We start from the raw sequence: 20,019 nt of genomic DNA, 5'->3' as shown, positions 1-20,019 counted from the left end.
TTTAGGTGCAGCGACATGGGAAGTTGCCATGGTTTAGCACTGCTGAACTTGATTAATAATATATTAAGGTTGAAAAGTGTTCTAATAAATACTTACATAATAGACTGCTTCATTCATAGAAGCAATAGACTGCTTCATTCCAGCAACATAGTCAGCTGAAGAAGATTATATATGCATTGTAAGGAATGGCCTGTGAAAAAACAGCAAAATTACTTGCGTTGGTCTGATATTGCAGGAGCAGAAGGGTCAGATGTGAGCAAACACACTCAGGAATAAGAGAAGAAACATTTTGGTAACAGGAAATTGCTTTCTTTATTACAGTTTCCCAGACACAGGGGAATGTGTATGACTGACAGGTCTTTAATACCAATTTGAACCAAACAGGAGAGAAGGATTCAGGGCAAGGCTGGAACTTGCGTTCCTGGAGGTCATTCTAGGTGATACTAGTTTTTATCTTTCCACCTCTGCTTCATGTGATGCTATCCTGTCCTTGAAGGACTAATTCTGGAGTAGTTAGTACTCATTTGCAATTATAATAAGCAATTTGTACATCCTATTAAGTTTGTTTCTTTTTTTTTCTTTCCCTTCACAGATCGGGAGAATCAGTCTATGCTGATCACGTAAGTGCTTCTTTTTTGATTGATTTGAGACTCTGTTACTGTGAGAAACTTTGAAGAAAAAAAGAACCCTGAAATGAAACACAAGTTCACTCTTGAAATCTCAGCTAAATTGCCTGGAATTTGGTTCAAGCCAAGGAAATGATAATTTGGGCATCTGATGGTTAACTTGAGCTCCATGAGAAAGAAGTAGCTAAGGGTTTGATGGAGGTTGGCCCATTTCTGATCCCCATCTGGTGTTCATTCCAAATAGGCATGACAACAACTCAGTAGTCAGTTAAAGAAGCTTCTTCCAGAGTTAGCCATGCTGCAGCTGTCTGCTTCAGACACAGAGGACTCCTTTTCAATGTAGTTGCTCTTGCTGCACATTATATTTAAGAATGTGGTGTAGATGCACCTAAAGAGAGGGAGATGACCAAAGAGGTGTGTAATTTACTGGCACACATGAAAGATGGAGACTTGGGGGTGTTTCTACACAGTTCACATGTATTCCTGGGTAATGCTGGAACATTATTACAGCTTTGCTACACCTTTTCTAACTCATTAGCTGTATGTAGATCTACCTCAGATAATCAGTCTGGAAGTTTGCAATAAAGCTTCACATCCTTAAAGGAAGCTCAGTGTAGTGTAGGTTTGTACTGAACTTCTGAGCGAAATCACTTGAAGAGTGAGTTACTGCTATCATAGGAATCCACTTCTTCACTCAGTCAACTTGATGTGATTTCCACGGAAATGGCCAAGCAACAGATTGCAGACATCAGAGTCAGTGATTCTGAGAACAGCCTTGAGGGGAGGAGCTGGCTGGACAGGGGTTTAAAGGATGAGTTACAGCTGTTTGAGCAATGCCTATGTTATCTTCTTCCTTCCTTTAGTGGAGAATCTGGTGCTGGCAAGACTGTCAACACGAAACGTGTCATCCAGTACTTTGCCACAGTGGCAGCCCTGGGTGAACCTGGTAAAAAGAATGTACGTGTGCCCGTGGCTGCCTCATTTCAGACTCACAAGGTTCCCCTGTTGTGTGCAACTAACCTCATAAGTTGCAGTACTTACAGCATGCTTTTCTGAAGGTAGAAAGGCAATGGACACCTGAACTTGCCACACTCCAAATGGAGCAGAGAAACCACTCCTGGTTCTGGACAGCTGTTTGTTGCTGTTGCTTTTTTCCCAGGAGTTTTAGATTTGTGTGTGCTAAATATAGTTCTGATTGTGTTAAAGCTAAGCAAAAGATGGGGAGACTGTAAAGATTCAGAAACTCAGGGTTTTTTTAGTCTTCAAAGAGACTAGAATTATAACTTTTCATTTAAATGTCTGTTTTGTTGAAAGCTTTTTTTATTCACAAAAAAAAGAGTGTTTTGACAAAAGACTTTTTTACAATCAGCATTTCTGTATCTCTGTTTGGATAAGTGGTGTTCATCTTCTAAGTGCTCTCTAAGGTTAGAGTGAATACGGTATTCATGTTGCATTTTATCTTGTGTTGCTATGAGCTTATTTGCCATGAGCTTCATTGCACTTGAAGGCTCAGCACTCTTTCATGGTGAATTAACTGATTCCTATGAACTATATTTGTAAGACCAAAATTTCAGCCAGGCTTGGAGTCTATACACATAACTCACATCACCAAAATCTAACACACATTCATCTGAGGCCTGCAAGGCTTTCTTAATAAATAACTGAGTAGTCCAGAGTCAGCTTTCTGCATGCAACATAGTGCTCATCATGGTGTCTAAAACCTGGTGTGCTCTTGGAACAGTGGTGCTCCTACTAAGCTTGGTGTTTTAAACTCTGCCCCAAAAGCCTACCTGGTTTTGCTCTGGAGATGAAGGAACCCATAAACCAAACCACCAGCTAACTGGACAGAGGAAAGAGAATTCAGAATAAAAGGGTAAATGCAAACAGACAGGTTTTAGGCAATGAGACCATGCTGCACTTAAACTTTTGAATTATTTTGGAGGAAAAAGGTGATGATAATGAAAATAAAATTCATCCTTGGTTGATAAAGTACATGGAACATCTTCCAACTGCAATATCTGTTATTTGCACCACTGTAATGTATGGTGAGTGCAGAGTAACAGACACACGTGCTTTTTGAAGACTTCAAAAAGTACTGCTGGTACTATGGTGCCCAACAGAAAGCTAACCTTGCTAATCTTTATCTTTTGTATTGTTCTTCCTGTTAATATTGACATTCTCTCTGCTTTTTGTCTACATTATGTTCCTGTTTTGTCTGCAGCCAGCTACCAAAACCGGGGTAAGTCATCAGCTTTGCTATTTTACCTGTTCTGCATGAAAATGGTACTGGGCTCTGTCAGATGTGTCACAACCTCAGCATGTCACTTTGTGACATTCCCTCGGTGAAGGATCCCCGGAGCCCAGGCAGATAAAATAATTCACTTCAGCAAACTGAAGTCTGTTTGAGCGATACTTAAAGCTTTACTCATCTCCAAAAAATCCCAAATCTTGCAAGCTCTGAGTGCTTTCAAATCTAATGCATTCTAGTGCTTGTCACTGTCTTCAATAGCTCCTCTCCTACACACATTGACTCAATGTCCCCACATGGTGCACAGTACACAGCAAGATACAGTGATTTCTTTTGCATGCAGATGACACAAGATACGGAATCTACAAAGCAAAACAGTAGGGAGCAGCAGAATGTTTGAGGTCTTTTAAGCACTCATAGTTGCCTGACACCTTGCTGTTAGGCCATTCAAACTGTGCCACCCCTGGGGTGAAGGTAAATAAATCACTTTGCTGTAGAGGCTCCACTCTGTAAGTGAATGCATGGCTGAGTTACAGTTGACAGCTGAGTCTGTGGCTCGTAGGTTTCTCAATAGTGTCTCAAACTTGATTTCTAGGGAACCTTGGAGGATCAAATTATCCAAGCAAACCCAGCCCTAGAAGCTTTTGGAAATGCCAAAACCCTGAGAAACGACAATTCCTCACGTTTTGTAAGTCCGTAACATAATGTACTGGTGTTATTCATCAATGGCCAGTTAATAACATCTCTGTCATAATCCCTTCATAAATTGCTTCACATTTTGCCCACTATGATTTGATTTCCACACATGGTGTAATTAAATAGGATCTAACAAAAAGACAACGACAGAACAAAACACAACCAAACAAACAAAAACACGCAACAAAAAAACCCCTACCAACCAACCAACCAACCAACCAACCAACCAACCAACCAACCAACCAACCAACCAAAACTATTGAAAGGATTAAAAAATAAGAAGGAACAAAGAAAGATCCCTCCTGAATAATTGTTTAAAATGAGCAGGAGATAAGCAAAGCTCAGTTTTAGGAAGCCCTCTGAATAACCAGGGCATGGTGTCCCTAGGACTGCCTCTGCTGCATAGCTTTATTTTCCTATCATGTTCTCCACTAGCCTAAGTCGTTCTCCCTACCTACAATAGCTCTATTTTGTCAGTAAGTGTCAGAAATACACCACAGTCCCTGGTCCCTCTCATATCCTCCCTCTCTGAAGACTACTTTTGATCTTTTTTTTTTTTTTGATACTTTTTTTTTTTGATACTTTTGTGCTGCAGTATTACTTTTGATCCACACCGTCTGCCTTTTTGGCTCAGTTTGCTGCCCCTGCTTGTCCCTCTGTTCTGACATGACCTTGGGCCTCTCCTCATTTCCATTAGGCTTGCTGGAAAGAAATTGTTTGGGAGCTCTGTCTCTGCCACATTTGGTAGTCATGAGGATGATAGGCTGAGTTTGGAGCCCATACTTCACAACAAACCTGGTTAAAAATTAAATTGGAAGGAGTGGAGAGGGTCAGAGCTTGTAAGCATCTGTGGAAAGCTGCACAATTGTATAAGGAGCTTGTCAGCTGGAACAGAAATTAATTATTTTTAAAAGTTCATGTGTTTGAATATGAGAAACTTAATGAAAACTACTAATTTTTTATGAATTGGGATGGATAAATATGCAAGTTTAATGGGCAAAGCCATGTAAAATCACAGAACACTTCTGATATAAGTAGTTGTATATAAGTTAGGACTGCAAACGAGAGGAAGGCAAAAAAAGGAGCCAGTGTCTCTTAAGTTCAGGCTTATTGCTCTGAGTGCTGGATTACAGTAAACCTGCGTCATGAAACTGGAAGCCGTGTGCTCTCCTGTGCCTTAGCTTGGCAGATAAGTATACTGTTATCATTTCTCCACAAGCAGATTACATAGCTGTATGTACAGATTTAGACTTGGAACAGACAATGTCATTGTTTGATATTTCTCATTTAAAATCTGCCTGTGCAAATCCAAGAAGTTGGAATAAACTGATTGCTTGGGCCGAATGATTGCTGTCAAGAAGCATCCTTTGTTTCCCTCTGTGTATACTTATATGTGCTAATTAGAATATTCTTCTGTGTGAATTAGGGTAAATTCATCCGAATCCATTTTGGAACTACTGGCAAGCTGTCATCTGCTGATATTGAGATTTGTAAGCAGAAAACTTTCTCCTTTTTAAAAATACAATTGCTCATCTGAAAGCTCTGAGAGCCTTTCTCACTAAATTTTCCTTTGTGCAACTAGATTTACTGGAGAAATCCCGAGTGATTTTCCAGCAACCTGGTGAAAGAGACTATCACATCTTCTACCAAATTCTGTCAGGAAAGAAACCAGAGTTACTAGGTAAGCATTATGCAGATCCATGGCCTTTGAGAACCAACCTTCAACTGAACAGACAGTGGCTAAGGAGGGGTTCTGGGCAAACCCATGTGCAGAAAGGCCCTTATGCTTCCACTTGATGAAACTGGACTTCCACTGCCAAATACAATGCCATAGAGATACTATTCCAGTGGCAGCAACAGAGACACTTTTCTGATATTGCAGATTAGTCTAATAGGAATAAGACTCAGACAGGACTTTTAAAACATAGCGTTATAAAGGCAAAAATGTCACAATGAATTTGTGTAATCCAAGGTCTCAAAACATCTGGAAAATGCTATGCCTCCAAAAGCATTTGTGGTGATAAAACTTTAATTATCCAGATTTTCACGTATGAGAAGATCTGCTTATAGGTCCATGAAGAAAAGCTAGTTTCCTTTTTGTGCCCAAGTGACAAAACTGACATCCCAGCACGTTGTTCAGCAGGACGGAATATTCAAAGCTGCTTGCTGCTGGTTATGGGGTGATTACCCCATTCAAGCTTCCCCTGGCTAAATGTGATCCCACAGACCTGCTGCAGAAAGGCAGGGAGCAGCTGAGGTCTCTCTGCTCCCATCTTCTAATGCTTTGAGTAAAACCTTCCCTAGTTATTTAAGTGATGTGGTTTGCTGACTTCAATTTGTGCTCTAAAGGAACACATTTTATAAAATACATTGGGGAGTCACTTTACTGCTCCTCTAAACTCCCACTAAGCCATAGCAATCATGATCTCTTTTGAAGTCTTATTATCCTGACAGTGCATGGTCAAGCCCCTAACACTCTTAGCTTTATGTGGCCTAATTAATGACAATTACATTATGGAAAAGATTTCAAGGAAGCTTTGCACTGAGATTCCTGGGAGAATTCTGTGCTGGGAAATTATGCTGTTTCTCATAAACTATCTGTATACAATAGCACACACCTTTCTGGCCAGCAGGAGCATATCTGCAGGTCCTTGAAGAAGCTGTAACCAACAGGGACTTCTGTTTTGTAGACAAGAAATGTATGTGCTTGTATACAAACACAGGCATATATAAATATGGACCAGTATAAAAATCAGTAATATAAACAAGAATGAATATATAACATAGTGAATACTTACCAAAGTCAGACGGACATATAGAGAATAAGATTTTATATAAGCATGTATTGATAGGCATATATATATTTACATACATATGCATGTAGGAATGTGTGCATGTATACAAAAGATTGAAATATAGACCAAACCTTGGTCTGCTGAGCATGGGAGAAACTTTCTGTTGATTTAAGGAAGCAAATCTCTGTCTCTAGTTTTGGAGTCAGCAAGTTTTCTAGAAAATAACTCTGCATTTTTGGGTTTTGATGTGAAGCAAAAGAAAAGAGGAGAGATAGAGTGAACCATATTCACACTTTCATTTGTCAAAAGACACCGTCTGCTGCAGAGTGATGGAAATCACTATTGTGTGAGACTATTACAAAAAAGGGGGAACTATGCCCATTCTTCCTGTCTTAGATCATACTTCCCTCTACTTAGGTGGTATTTTAACCCCTACAGGCATGCAAGGCAGAAAGCAGGGCTATACAGGAAGTTATAGACTTAATATACTGCATTACATGTTTAATACATGTGTATGCAGTATTCCCATATTCTTGTTATTGACACTTTCTCTAAATCTTCCTCTTCAGACTACACCAGTAGAATAAGAGAGTTGATTGCTGACCTGTAGTTGTTAAAAAAAATCCCAAGAAAACAACCCAGTTATGCAAAGAGAAATGTATGTCACAGTTGATTTTTTGATCTGCATCTTTGCTATAACCTGAATAGATGGCAGTTTTGACCTTGGCAGTTCTTTTACAGATATGCTACTGATATCTACCAACCCATACGATTACCACTTTTGCTCCCAAGGAGTAGTTACAGTGGACAATTTGGATGATGGAGAAGAATTGTTGGCAACAGATGTAAGCCTGCATGGATTTGACTTTGGGTTTCATAGATCAGGTGCATGTGGGGAGGAAAATTACTGGGAGGACCCTAACTTCTGTCACTGAAGCTACTCAAGAGAAAACAGAAACAGGTCTTCATTGCGTTGGGACTTTGAAGCATGAGGCCTGGTAAACTATTACGCTTTTGAATCTGGCCTTGCTCCATGTCATGCTTATGGGCACAATGCTCTTATAATTTTGATTTATAAAATGCTGGTTAAAGTGAGCTCTCCCCCTGCTCCCCAGCCACTGCTGGGTCTTCAGGGTGTTCCAGTGGCTGCTTTGGGTGATAACACCCCTTGGAAAGACAGCAATATCTGTCATGCAAAGGTAGATTGTGGGTTTGCAAAACACCATTGCTTTTGAGTAGGGAAGTGACAAAATATCTGTGTTTCCTTGTCACAGCAAGCCATGGACATCTTGGGATTTGTGCCTGATGAGAAGTCTGGTTCCTACAAGCTCACAGGTGCCATCATGCACTTTGGGAATATGAAATTCAAACAAAGACCCAGGGAAGAGCAGGCAGAGGCTGATGGCACTGAAAGTAAGAATAACAGCTAAAATTACTCCTCACCTTCATGTGGCATGTATCAGGCACTGTGCTGAGGAAGCAGCAGCCTGTTTGTTTTGTTCTTGCACATGGCAGCTTCTGCTCAAGCAAGAGTGCTGTGCTTTATTTGTAGCAGGCTTGTCCAGTGGTAACCTTACTCAGAAGGTAAACAAAGTCACAATAACAGGATCAAATTCCCTTTTTGAGACCATTTGCACAAAATGGTTGTAAAATGTTGCTGCCTTAGCTTTCTCTTGCATGTCTTCGTGTCTTGCTTCTTTACTTTCTCTTGCACCTGAAACTATCTATAAACAGTATGTTTTTTTCCTTAAATCTGAAGAGTTTCTCAAGTGTGATTCTTGCAGCAACTGAGGTATAAAGTGGTTAGATGATTCTTTTTACCGTAAGGGAGAGCATAGGCATACCTAACACAAGTCATTAAGAGACCAAGGTCTTTATGCATTTTTTCATTGGAGGTGGGTGTACTTTTTCTCTTTTTTTTTTTTTTTTTTTTTTTGGCTAGGCATGTTTCCATGTAGAAATTTAAAACAGTTGAAACATTGTTTCTCTTGACCAGGTGCTGACAAAGCTGCCTACCTGATGGGAATCAACTCCTCTGATTTGATTAAGGGTTTGTTGCACCCTAGAGTGAAAGTTGGTAACGAGTATGTGACCAAAGGTCAAAGTGTTGAACAGGTAAGAGGAGGCTTTCAGGATATTTGGATATCTGCCCTGCAAGCCTTGAGAATTTGTCTTTAACATCTCAGAGAGACAGACAGCTGCTAGAAATATTAACATGAACCTCTAGTACCTGTTCTCATATTATATCCCCACACTTGGAGGAACAGACAGTGAAAGTGAGGGAAACTGGTAAAGAGACTGACAAAGGAATAGTGGCCAGCAGTGCATTTGATAGGATTGTTTTTCTGATGTGTTAGTAGCAGCCACTCTAGGAAACCAGGTGCAGCAAAACCACATGGAGATTGATATCTAATTCTGGATGAGAATAGTTACCTGGAAGAGTTGAGCCATGGTTCATTTATTCACTCATCACTCATTCATTATTCATGTAATTTTAAGCTCTGTGTGACCTCAATCAACTAAAGGCAATATCCACTTAAAGATGTCTTTTAATTCAGGGGGAAAAGAGTCCCTGAGTTAGCACCACAGCAGCTGTAGCAGTGTTGTAGAAGACGCTGCAGCATTTTGGTTACAATGAAACTTGTTTGAAGACAGGCTGTGGTACAGGCTCAGAAACTAGAAAACTGCTGCAAACCCTAATGGTGTAGTTGTACTTAGGCTAAAGAAGAGACTTCAGGCAGACTTTTGCCATTAGTCATGCTATCGCATCCCTCAAAAATTAGAAGCAAATGGCAATGAGCAACTTGAGCACAGACCTTCCCCCTGTTCTGGCAGTAGCTCTGGGCATCATGGCTGGCACCTGTCATGTGAGCTTTCTGATACTTTCACAAACATGTAAGAGATTAAAACCTTTGCAACTTGCTGTCCAGCTGATTCCCAAGAGGAATTAGGAGCACTTTATGCACATGTTAGTATGCATACATACATATAGCAATGATTTGAAGAAAATTAAGCAGAGATAATAGGAGCTGTGTGTTGTATTAAGTATACCTTGGTGATTACATTGTGAAATTTCATTTGAGGTGTAAGCAGACATTGAAACAAGCTACCGCACTGAAATCCTTGTGTTTCACAGTGGATTTTTTTTACATGGTGATGTTTTGAAACATGTATTTTAGGTTTTGTATGCTGTTGGGGCCTTATCTAAGGCAGTGTATGATCGAATGTTCAAATGGCTGGTGGTGCGCATCAACAGGACCTTGGACACTAAGTTGCCAAGACAGTTCTTCATTGGAGTCCTGGATATTGCTGGGTTTGAAATCTTTGATGTGAGTATTAATGTGTGAGGACTTGGTGGAAGAAAATAAAAGATGTCAAATGATAGCTCTTGGGTGGGTATTCCTTTTTCTAAATGAACAGGCAGCAAAGTGCTGAGAAAGCCATAAGGCAAATAGTGCACTTGATTTTACATGTTTTTTTCCACGAACAGATGTAAAAAACACTTGGCATTTAGCACAGCTGGACATGCCAGTAGTTCCTGGGCACAATATCTCACATGCTTTGGGCTGTGTTGTAGGAGAATGTATTGTTCCCACTCTTTCTTTTTGAGAGAAAGCATCTTTTATAGGGTATGATATTCCTTTCTATTTGTGTCTCAATATAAGAGTTATATGTTCATCTTGATATAAGAAAGGAAGTTTTTACAGTGGGAACAATAATTCACTGGAACAGCCTCCCCAGGGCTTGGTAGAGTCCCCATCACTACAGGTTTTCAACAGGGCTTTCCTCCAGCCTAGGTTGTTCTGTTCTATTGTTGTACAGGGTGTATGTGGGAAAAGCATGTCACGGCTTTGCTTTCTCAGAATCCATTCCTGAAGATGAGTGCTAAATGCTGTTGCTGTTACGTGTTGCTCTCTGTACATGAAGAGCCAAAAGTGTGTTGGCCCTGCTTCACAGGACTGGTGTTGCTGCTGAAGGAAAGGCATGAGCATCCTGAGAGACCTGAACAAATGCGGGCTGCTGGCTTTCTGCTATTGAACTCCCTCCTCTTTTTCCTTTGTTCTTATGCTCAGTAGTTTCTCAACTAGTTACTAGTTTAGAAGGTTTCAGATATAAGCAGTTTCCTTCTTGTTTCACCAAGCTCTTGCTGTTCCACCAAGCTCTTACCACAGTTTACTGGAATGCAAATGCTTCTTTTTTATCTCTTTCTGCAGTTTAACAGCTTTGAGCAATTGTGCATCAATTACACTAATGAGAAACTACAACAGTTTTTCAATCATCACATGTTTGTCCTGGAGCAAGAAGAGTATAAGAAGGAAGGCATTGAATGGGTATTCATTGATTTTGGCATGGACCTGCAGGCCTGCATTGATCTAATTGAGAAGGTATGTACAGTGCTAGGGAGTACTTATTGAATTGGTTTTATTCATGATGCTCCCTTGGCTGTCTCCTCACAGCACAGTGAACAGAGAAGGATAAACAGCAGGGCAAGTTTCATGGCTTTCTACACACAATACAGAATCAAAGGAAAATCATTTCGTATTTGTGTCTACTCGACTTTACCTCTGTAACTCTTTGTTACAGAGCAAACAGTAACCACAAGCTGTAACTGGTAATTTGTACAGCTGTATAATCTTCCCTGGTTTGCTCATTTATCTTTCTCTGTCCCTGCTGTTCTTCCATTTGTTCCACATACAGTTAACATCAAACTTGTCAGCGTTTCAGGGCAAATGCTATGCCTCAGTTTCATGCCCTGTACCTCTCCCTGTGAGGATCCTGTTTCTCACTTTACATGTCGATGTGCAAAATGCTTTGTGCTCTTTCTACCCTGGAAAGGGTAGAAACCTCTCACCACTTTCCCTGCATGGGATATGCCTTTCCTTTTCCCTTTTTTGTGAGTATAATGTGGTCCTGGTGAGGACAGCTGTCTCAAGCTGCATCTCCCTGGGTATCTCTGCCATGTTTTATGACACAGCATCTATCCCTACTGATCTGAAAGGAAACATGAAATTCTCATCTTGCACTACCAGGACTTTTGGAAGAGCTAGAGTAGAAAGGCTGATATTAAGTGTTCTACTTAATCACTTTCTTCTTCAGAGTCAGGATATCTGCATGATTCTAGTCCCATATAAACATTCTGTCCACTGCTACAAAGTTAGTTCATTTTTTCCTGAAACAAGAATGATAAAATGCTAGTTAGTCAAATTGCCCTGAAAGGTAAATAAAACCCTTTCTGAAAGCCATCATAAAGCCTCTTAAGGCAGAATTGACATTCTGAATAATCAAAGGTGTGGTTACTCTTTTAACTGAATAGTCAAAGGCTTCCCCCTCAGGAGGAGAAAAAATTTTGCTTAAAATTAGGCTTAAAATTCCATCAGATAAAACTAACAGGCTGCACAGCTACTGAAAGCAGGCAGCCTAAACATTTTCCAACAAAGATGTTCTTAAACCCACAGCCATTGGGAATTCTGTCTATCCTTGAAGAGGAATGCATGTTCCCGAAAGCTACAGATATGACATTCAAATCCAAGCTCTATGATAATCACCTTGGCAAATCACCTAATTTACAGAAGCCCAGACCTGATAAGAAGAGGAAATACGAAGCTCACTTTGAACTGCTTCATTATGCTGGTGCAGTAAGTTCCTCTGATGGCAGGTAGACTTTGTATTAGAGGTCTCCCAGGTGGAGTTTGGCTGTGGCACACAACAAGGGAAGGTGGGAAGGATGAAGATGGGAAGAAAGGAACAGTGAGGAGTAAAAGCTGCACAAGTGTTGCAGCACAGTAAGATGTCACCAGACTCCAGGACATCTGGTACTTGGATATACAAATAGAATGAAACAAACTGAGGAAGGCTAACAGTGCTTTTGCTGAAAATATGCTTTGGTCTTTTCAGTTTTTCTGTAGTCAGATTAAAATTAGTTATTAAACAGCAGCAACAGTATGTAACTTTTAATCTTGTTTTCCTAGACAAATGAACTGATAGATTTCTGCCTAGCTTCAGGGGAGTTTAAATAAATTTTAAAAACAAACAAACAACAAACAAACAAACAAACAAACAAATTTGGCATCAGGTTTTAATCATGTTAGGACCGCTGTGTCAAAATAGCAAAAGGAAGAGTGGTTAACTTTGCATTGGGGGTTTAATTAGCAGGCCTGCCGATGTTGGGGTGAACCAGTATAAAATTAAGTACTCTGATGCCTGAGCCAAAACTTGCCCACTTTCAAAGCTTTGTTTTCAGACCAGATAGGCAGAGAAAATTTGAGAGGTACAGGACCTTTTTTACAGATGATATGAAGTCTCAGCACAGCAGAGTTGGAATTCACCTGATGCTGTTAATATCAAATTATAATTGAGCATTAAGGTAATTTTGTGTTTATTAAAAGATATAATGCCCATCTTGGTCTTTATCTGTAGTTGTTAATGTATTCAGCAAAGAAAATTAGAATTTCTATTCCCTATGCTACTCATAAGGGAACATATTTTCCCACTAAACAGAGCTGTGATAAAGTCCTGGAGTCAGTTTTTTAGTCATCAGGTTTCTGTTAGAAAATCCTAATTATTCCAGTGTCACATGCTATTTTGACGTTAAATTATTACTTGTCTGGGTTATACTTCAGCACTTGTTACCAGGGTTTCTGGGACACAATGACATGTGGTATCTCTACAGACAACCACATGGAGTCCATGGGAAGATGTAGGGACCAGATAGTTTGGAAGGGGTGTGTGGGATTCAGATGGCAATTATTAGGAAGAGAAGTTTGGGAATTAGGAAGAAGAGAACCGGAGGGGAAGTGATGAAAAACTGAGCAGCTGGTACTGCACTGAGCACAGCACTTCATAAGGAGTCACTGGCTTCAAGCCAAGCCATAAAGAGCTCCTGGCTGATCTGGAGGGGAACATTTGCAACCTCTGATTTGTTTTCAATGCCTTATTATAGGTTCCCTACAACATCATTGGATGGCTTGAGAAGAACAAAGACCCACTTAATGAAACCGTAGTAGGTATTTTCCAAAAATCATCCAACAAACTCCTGGCAAGCTTGTTTGAAAGCTACGTTGGTGCTGACAGTGGTAAGCAGAATCAGCTCATGTGGGTTTTCTTTGGTTTTTGGGATGTGTGCTTCGGAATGAATTTCAGAAACAAAACAGTTCTCTCAACTGCAATTGCCTCAGTGTTAGATGAGGCAGTGACTAATTATTTAGATGCACACAGCATCTGTAGGAGTTTGCCAGTAATAGCAAGGAGACCATTAACTCAGCTAGTTTGAATGCATAATATCTCTGAGCAATTTTGGCAAGGAAATCTGTGTGTTGTGAACACTGCAGTGGGAGTTGAGCGTACAAGTGTTCAGATATGCAGACAAGCATCACACAAAAATTGTGTATATAAAATACCTGTGAACCAGAACAGCTCCTCTTTCCCATGCTATAGTCCTCCTTGTTACCTACCCGGAAATAAATAGGAAATACCCTAGTTTAAGAGGGAGTTTTGAAATCTTTTGTTGGATTAGTGGCAGGTAGACACTGAAGGTAGAGGAACACCATTCCACACTGGCCAAAGCAGAGGGCTTTGTCAGTATGTCTTCCTTTTTTTTGCTGCTGGTATTTTATTTCACAAGGCTAATGTACATTCGAGGATGTATTTAATCTCTATCCTTTACATGGAACTGTTTTATTTCTGAGAAGACAAGCAGCAAACATCTAGAAAATTGATCTTAAGTAAATAACTGGCATTCATTACAAAGATGCAGCTCTTATGTCCTGAAGTTGCAATCACTTACAGCCTGTTTATTAGTAACTTCTTTTCAATTGTCATGAATCATAAGACACTTCCCCAGGAAGCGAGAAGGTTGAAGATTTCATAATGGGAATGAGATGGAGCTGAATGTAAATAACAAAAATCGTGCCACTAGCAAATCCTTGCAAGTTACTAACTGCCTATTTGCCGGTGGATATTCCTGTCAGAATACTGGCTTGTTTTTTTAGGTGTCAGGAGAAAGAAAGAACAGCCTGTCCAGATTAGCCTTTTCCAGTCTCAGCAGTGCTGCTTTGTGAAGGGGGAAAGGCTGTGGATAATTGCATCAAGCGCATTGCACTCTTCACTTCTTCTTTTATGTTGACTATTGTTGACAGGTGACGGAATACCAGACCTCCTGGGAATGATCAAATTGTCCACTGTTTAGAAAGCTGCAGCAACTGCTGTACATTTTTGGGTCATGTTTGAAACTTGTGAAACTTAGTAAAGGTCTTGAAAGAAATCAGCATTCCTTGGGAGGATCTGAGTGATTTTGACTTTGAATCTTTAAGCAAAGTTCAGGGGATTCAAAGCTACTATATCTAAAATTAAAAATATTTATTTCCCTCTACTCTAGACAAATGGAACTTGCACAATTTCAGTGTCCGCATAGCAGACATGAGAATCAGTGTCTATACAGTACAAAGTACAGTATAAATTTTCTGAAAACATTAGTTTTCTTTAAGGTTTTCTACATCATGTCACCTATGGGGCTTTTAGTGAACTACAAAGTAATTTTGTTAGAAGTTATTTTTCTGTCTTATTCATATTTATGAACTTTCTGCATAACAAGCAATGTGGTGTAGGTCTGAAATGCAAATGCAATCCAAAAATCCTAAATATGTACAGAGAGCTGCAAATTTGTGAAGTATCACACATGATGTGCTCAGTCAGAGCTATCAGGTCATTAGCTATGCCTTTCATTCAAAGGCAGTAGCACTATTAAAATGGTCTTTCTGTTTCCCACACCCTGCCTGCACCCCTTACTGAGATACAGACTGGTTTACATCTCTTTTTCCTCCTAAGGTGACCAGGGTGGAGAGAAGAAACGCAAGAAAGGTGCTTCTTTCCAAACAGTGTCTTCATTGCACAAGGTCTGTTTACCTCTCCTCACCTGATGGTTTCAGTTAAGACAATGCTTTGAAGAATGTTAAGGATTGTAATGGACAAGAAGAAGTTGAAATTCAAACACTGGAATTTGATTTGGGGATGGCTTGTTGGCCTTGGCTATTAAAATTGCATGTGTCAGGGGCAGCTCCATTCATCATCTTTGAGCAATCAGAAGATTAAGTGGGTTTTTGTCTTTTGTTTGAGAAAATTTTGCCAACAACCTTTATCACCTATTTTGTGGATTACAGCTTCATGCCTATCTTTGGAATAGGAACTGATTACAAGTAATTTGCTAGTCCCTATCTCATTACTACTTGGAATCGGATCCTAAGGTTAAAGCAGTTATAGTGGAATGAAGGGGCAGATAGCCTCTTTTTTCTTCAGTTATTCCCTTCTACTGGGATGGGCATGTCCTCCTGGTAGAATCTGCCACTAGGATCATGACTGGGAGAAAATGGGACCTGTGATTTACCAAGGAAGCTGTAGTGTGGGTAAACCTCAGGTAAGGAAGGTAGTTTTTACCTCCCGCTAGTCATGTTACTTTATCTTGTTTGGAGGTACTCATGATCATAAGTGGGGAAGTGACAAGGGAAAAATGCAGCTGGCTTTACAGAAATGCTTCATAGGATGATACTGCATCTTGCTTGCTGTTCATCTTGGTTTTGACATTTCTGGAGTTGCAAGTAAAATGTGTCTTCTTAAGACTTTCCTACAACTGAGTGGAACTTTGGTTTATTTGAACATATTTCTCTGTAATAATTTTGGTAAGCTTATAACTTTGATCAAGATTTTTTAGAAAGATGACCTTAAATAAACTTAACAAGCAACAAATCAAAGAAATAACTGATTGGAATTTCACTAAACTGCTAAAGCTGATCGTGTTTCTAATGTGTCTGTTCTAGGAAAATTTAAACAAGCTGATGACTAACCTAAAATCTACAGCCCCTCACTTTGTACGATGCATTATCCCCAATGAATCAAAAACTCCAGGTATGGAAAACATAACAGGCTTAAAATTTTAGTATGTTTAACTCTGTCTTTTACTTTCTTTTCCTCTGTCTATTACTTCCTTCTAGTTCACCAGATTGTACTTAAATACTGTCTGTGTTGTTCACCTTATCCAGTGGTGTTCCTCTTTCAGGAGATGACGTCTCACATTTTCCAGTTTCCTCAAGTAGATGAAGATGAAGCCCAATGGGGAAACTCCATTTAAATTATCCTTGTTTTTCCACTGCAGGTGAAATGGATGCGTTCCTTGTCTTGCATCAGCTCCGCTGTAATGGTGTCCTGGAAGGCATCCGCATATGCCGTAAGGGTTTCCCAAACAGGGTGCTTTATGCTGACTTCAAACAAAGGTAATGAAGAGCTATGCTGTCTCCTGTCCTAAGCAATCCACCAAAATAAGCAAAGCATGTTTTCTCATTTTTATTTGGGGTATTTTATTCCATTCAAGTTTATTTTCCATTCAGTTTGCCTGAACATGGAAGGCACAATTCTATAGATGCCAAGCAGGAAATTACCCTGGGTTTTGGGGGAAGAGGGGAAAACCCCCTAGGAGAATGCAGGCTAATTTTACTCATTGCTCATCTGTTGTTAACAGGTACCGCATTCTGAATCCAGGTGCAATCCCAGAGGATAAGTTTGTGGACAGCAGAAAAGCTGCTGAAAAACTGATGGCATCTTTAGATGTTGACCATAACCAGTATCGGTTTGGACATACTAAGGTAACCAGAAAAGACCACCACTGCTTTGCAAAGAGAAAAGTGGTAAATTTAATATAAAATTTTCAGAATAGCACACTATGCAATTTCCAGCGGTATTGATTAATGGAGACATAATAATACAAGAAACTGACAAAATAGAAGCAAAGTGATAGTAGGTTTTAAGCTGTGCTAGAGGAAACTTTACCTCTCTGGCTCAAGCTCCCACTAAGCTTTTATTACAGCAACACTACAAGCAGACACAGCAGCAGCTGATGCTACATGCCCCCCAGTAAAACAATAGCTTATTTAATATAATATAGGTACATTCAAACATAGATGGACAACAGCAGCTGCAGCCTTTGAAATGAGGCCATGTGCAATTCTGACATGATCCCATTAGCAGGGATTTCTGGGGGTCAGGAGTTGTGGTTTAGCTGACCTACTTAGAACTCTGCCACAGTTAAAAGGTATTGTGGCAATAAAATAGTCTGGTCTTTTCAAAACTGAGGAGATAAACCCCAGTTTTAAAACAAGTCTGGAGCCACACAGTGCAGTCACTGTTGCAAGTAGTACTTGGTCCTCCATACTTGTTTATTTTATACTGTGTCAGCAAAAAGACCATTCTGAACTATTTGGGTAAGGTCTGTGTAACTTTGAAATAAAATCCTTTGTTATGATGAAATTACATCTGTGCATGTACCAGGTGTTCTTCAAGGCTGGTCTCTTGGGCCATCTAGAAGAAATGAGGGATGAGAGACTTGCAAAAATCTTAACCATGATCCAGGCACGAGCACGCGGCAGACTGATGAGGATTGAGTTTCAGAAGATAGTGGAGCGCAGGTATGAAGGCACCCCTTTAAATCTTAGCAGATAATAGTAATTACCATTTAATTATAAGTTGAATAGAGCCATTAATTATGGTCCCTAAAGCTACAGATAACCCTAAATTAAAGGCTTTAAGTGGATGTGTGATAAAAATAATAGCAACTGTATATTAGTTGCCTGCAGCTCTGGGAAAAATCAGATCTGGAAAGTTTTCATGTTTCTGAAAATCAAGGGATCTGGAGGAAGTTCTTGTTTTTCTCGGAACCTAGTACAAGTTCTTAATATTGCTCAGAACAAATATATGAAACTGACTGAAAGTGAAAGAAATATCTCACTTTTTCAATTCATGCTGAGCTGTAGGGGATTTTGTTTTTTTTCTCTTAAACCAGGGATGCTCTTCTTGTAATTCAGTGGAACATCCGCGCTTTTATGGCTGTCAAGAACTGGCCCTGGATGAAGCTTTTCTTTAAAATCAAACCTCTTCTGAAGACTGCAGAAACTGAAAAGGAGATGGCCAATATGAAGGAAGAATTCCTGAAACTGAAGGAGGCCCTGGAAAAATCCGAAGCCCGGAGAAAGGAACTTGAAGAGAAGCAAGTTTCTTTAGTTCAGGAAAAAAATGATTTGCTTCTCCAGCTCCAAGCTGTGAGTAGACACATAGATTTGTATACTTACTACATGTGCTTTGAATCTCAAGAGGTTACAGACCAGAGTTGCAGCAAAATTCTATTAAAATAAGCTGCTGAGCTTATCAGAGTCTTGCCAAAAATTAGAGTGGATAGAAATTCTCATGTTTTAGCATATGACCAGGTGGGCTAGCAATGCAAATCTTAAGAGGTTCTGTACAAGGCACTGCCTGTGGCAGTAAGATATGGAAGTAGTCTCATATGTGACTACTCATGCGCACCATGGTCTCATCCTGCTCCATTAATTACTTGTCTTCTGAAATCAAGAGTAGGAAATTCTCCTTACACTGCTTTGTAGTGTTGAATCAGGCTCCCTGACCACCTACAGGATAGGGGACAAGTGAGGAAAAGAAAAAGGCCAGGCAGTCAATGCTGTCCTCTTCCTTGTGCCACACCAGGAGCAAGACACTCTGGCAGATGCTGAGGAACGGTGTGACTTGTTGATTAAATCCAAGATTCAGCTGGAGGCTAAAGTCAAAGAACTGACAGAGCGGGTTGAGGATGAGGAAGAGATGAATTCTGAGCTGACTTCTAAGAAGAGGAAATTGGAAGATGAATGCTCTGAACTCAAGAAGGATATTGATGATCTTGAAATAACACTTGCAAAAGTAGAGAAAGAGAAGCATGCTACTGAAAACAAGGTACATTTAGAACGTCACCAAAAGAGGTTGGGCATGGATTACCTTTATGGCAAGTACTACTGGTCTTCTGATGGTTTTGCACTGTTTGTTACACAGGCCACATTGAAGGATCAGTACATACAGTTATTTGACCTTATGAGTCAAAAATTGTTAACTCTGAGCCTAATTTGCCATTTTCTGAAGTGATTTCTGCTGCAATTCAGCTAAAGAATTAAGTCTATTTTGGTCATTTTTAAGTAAACAATTTTCTGCTGTAACCATGAATTCTTCCAGCTCTCCTATTTACACCCTGCAAATGTAAAGCTCATTTGCTACTTTCCCAAAGAGAATCAGAAGCTGAAGTCCATCATGAGACAGACTGAAAAAAAATTAATACATTTGAAATAATGTACTACACCCACAAGAACTGGCAAACATTGGCTCCCTTGATGGCAATTTCACTCAAAAAGCCACAAGGTGCTGGGAGAGGAGAGATCCCTTTTTTTCCTTTGTTTTCCTACTTACAAGTTCAGAACAGATAGTCATTTGAGCCATGTTGTGATAATTCCTTCCTTCAAAATCTTCCAAATACATCTTCCTTTCTCACACAGGTCAAAAATCTGACAGAAGAAATGGCGACACTTGATGAGAATATCAGCAAACTTACGAAGGAGAAAAAGTCCTTGCAGGAAGCTCATCAGCAAGTTCTAGATGACCTACAAGCAGAGGAGGACAAAGTCAACACACTGAGCAAAGCTAAAGTGAAACTGGAACAGCAAGTGGATGATGTAAGCTGGCTCTGCCTTCATGTTTCACCAGGCTTGTTTGTCCACCACTTAACAGTTTTCATGAAACTGAAAGGTTGCAAAGCTTTGAAATGTATTGCTGTCATTTTGGAAATGTAGTCCTTTTA

At 39.9% G+C, this 20,019-nt stretch overlaps 1 protein-coding gene across 1 annotated transcript in view; it reads left to right on the top strand.

Annotated features, from left to right (window-relative positions):
* MYH15 (myosin heavy chain 15) overlaps positions 1–20,019 on the top strand; it is a 44,117-nt gene that overhangs the window by 4,546 nt on the left and 19,552 nt on the right. Inside the window, exons 5-24 of the mRNA XM_071572526.1 lie at positions 593–620; positions 1,490–1,622; positions 3,470–3,562; positions 4,997–5,060; positions 5,153–5,251; positions 7,107–7,210; positions 7,640–7,778; positions 8,362–8,480; positions 9,545–9,694; positions 10,580–10,750; positions 11,822–12,001; positions 13,306–13,438; positions 15,189–15,256; positions 16,175–16,262; positions 16,510–16,627; positions 16,873–16,996; positions 17,679–17,815; positions 18,190–18,445; positions 18,885–19,127; positions 19,718–19,894. Of these exons, the coding sequence (XP_071428627.1) occupies positions 593–620; positions 1,490–1,622; positions 3,470–3,562; positions 4,997–5,060; positions 5,153–5,251; positions 7,107–7,210; positions 7,640–7,778; positions 8,362–8,480; positions 9,545–9,694; positions 10,580–10,750; positions 11,822–12,001; positions 13,306–13,438; positions 15,189–15,256; positions 16,175–16,262; positions 16,510–16,627; positions 16,873–16,996; positions 17,679–17,815; positions 18,190–18,445; positions 18,885–19,127; positions 19,718–19,894 (2,624 nt within the window). The remainder of the gene's footprint in view (positions 1–592; positions 621–1,489; positions 1,623–3,469; positions 3,563–4,996; positions 5,061–5,152; positions 5,252–7,106; positions 7,211–7,639; positions 7,779–8,361; positions 8,481–9,544; positions 9,695–10,579; positions 10,751–11,821; positions 12,002–13,305; positions 13,439–15,188; positions 15,257–16,174; positions 16,263–16,509; positions 16,628–16,872; positions 16,997–17,678; positions 17,816–18,189; positions 18,446–18,884; positions 19,128–19,717; positions 19,895–20,019) is intronic.

The sequence above is a fragment of the Pithys albifrons genome, chromosome 1 (assembly GCF_047495875.1).
Source record: "Pithys albifrons albifrons isolate INPA30051 chromosome 1, PitAlb_v1, whole genome shotgun sequence".
In the NCBI taxonomy this organism is placed as follows: Eukaryota; Metazoa; Chordata; class Aves; order Passeriformes; family Thamnophilidae; genus Pithys; species Pithys albifrons.
This window is presented reverse-complemented; position numbering and strand designations above follow the sequence as displayed.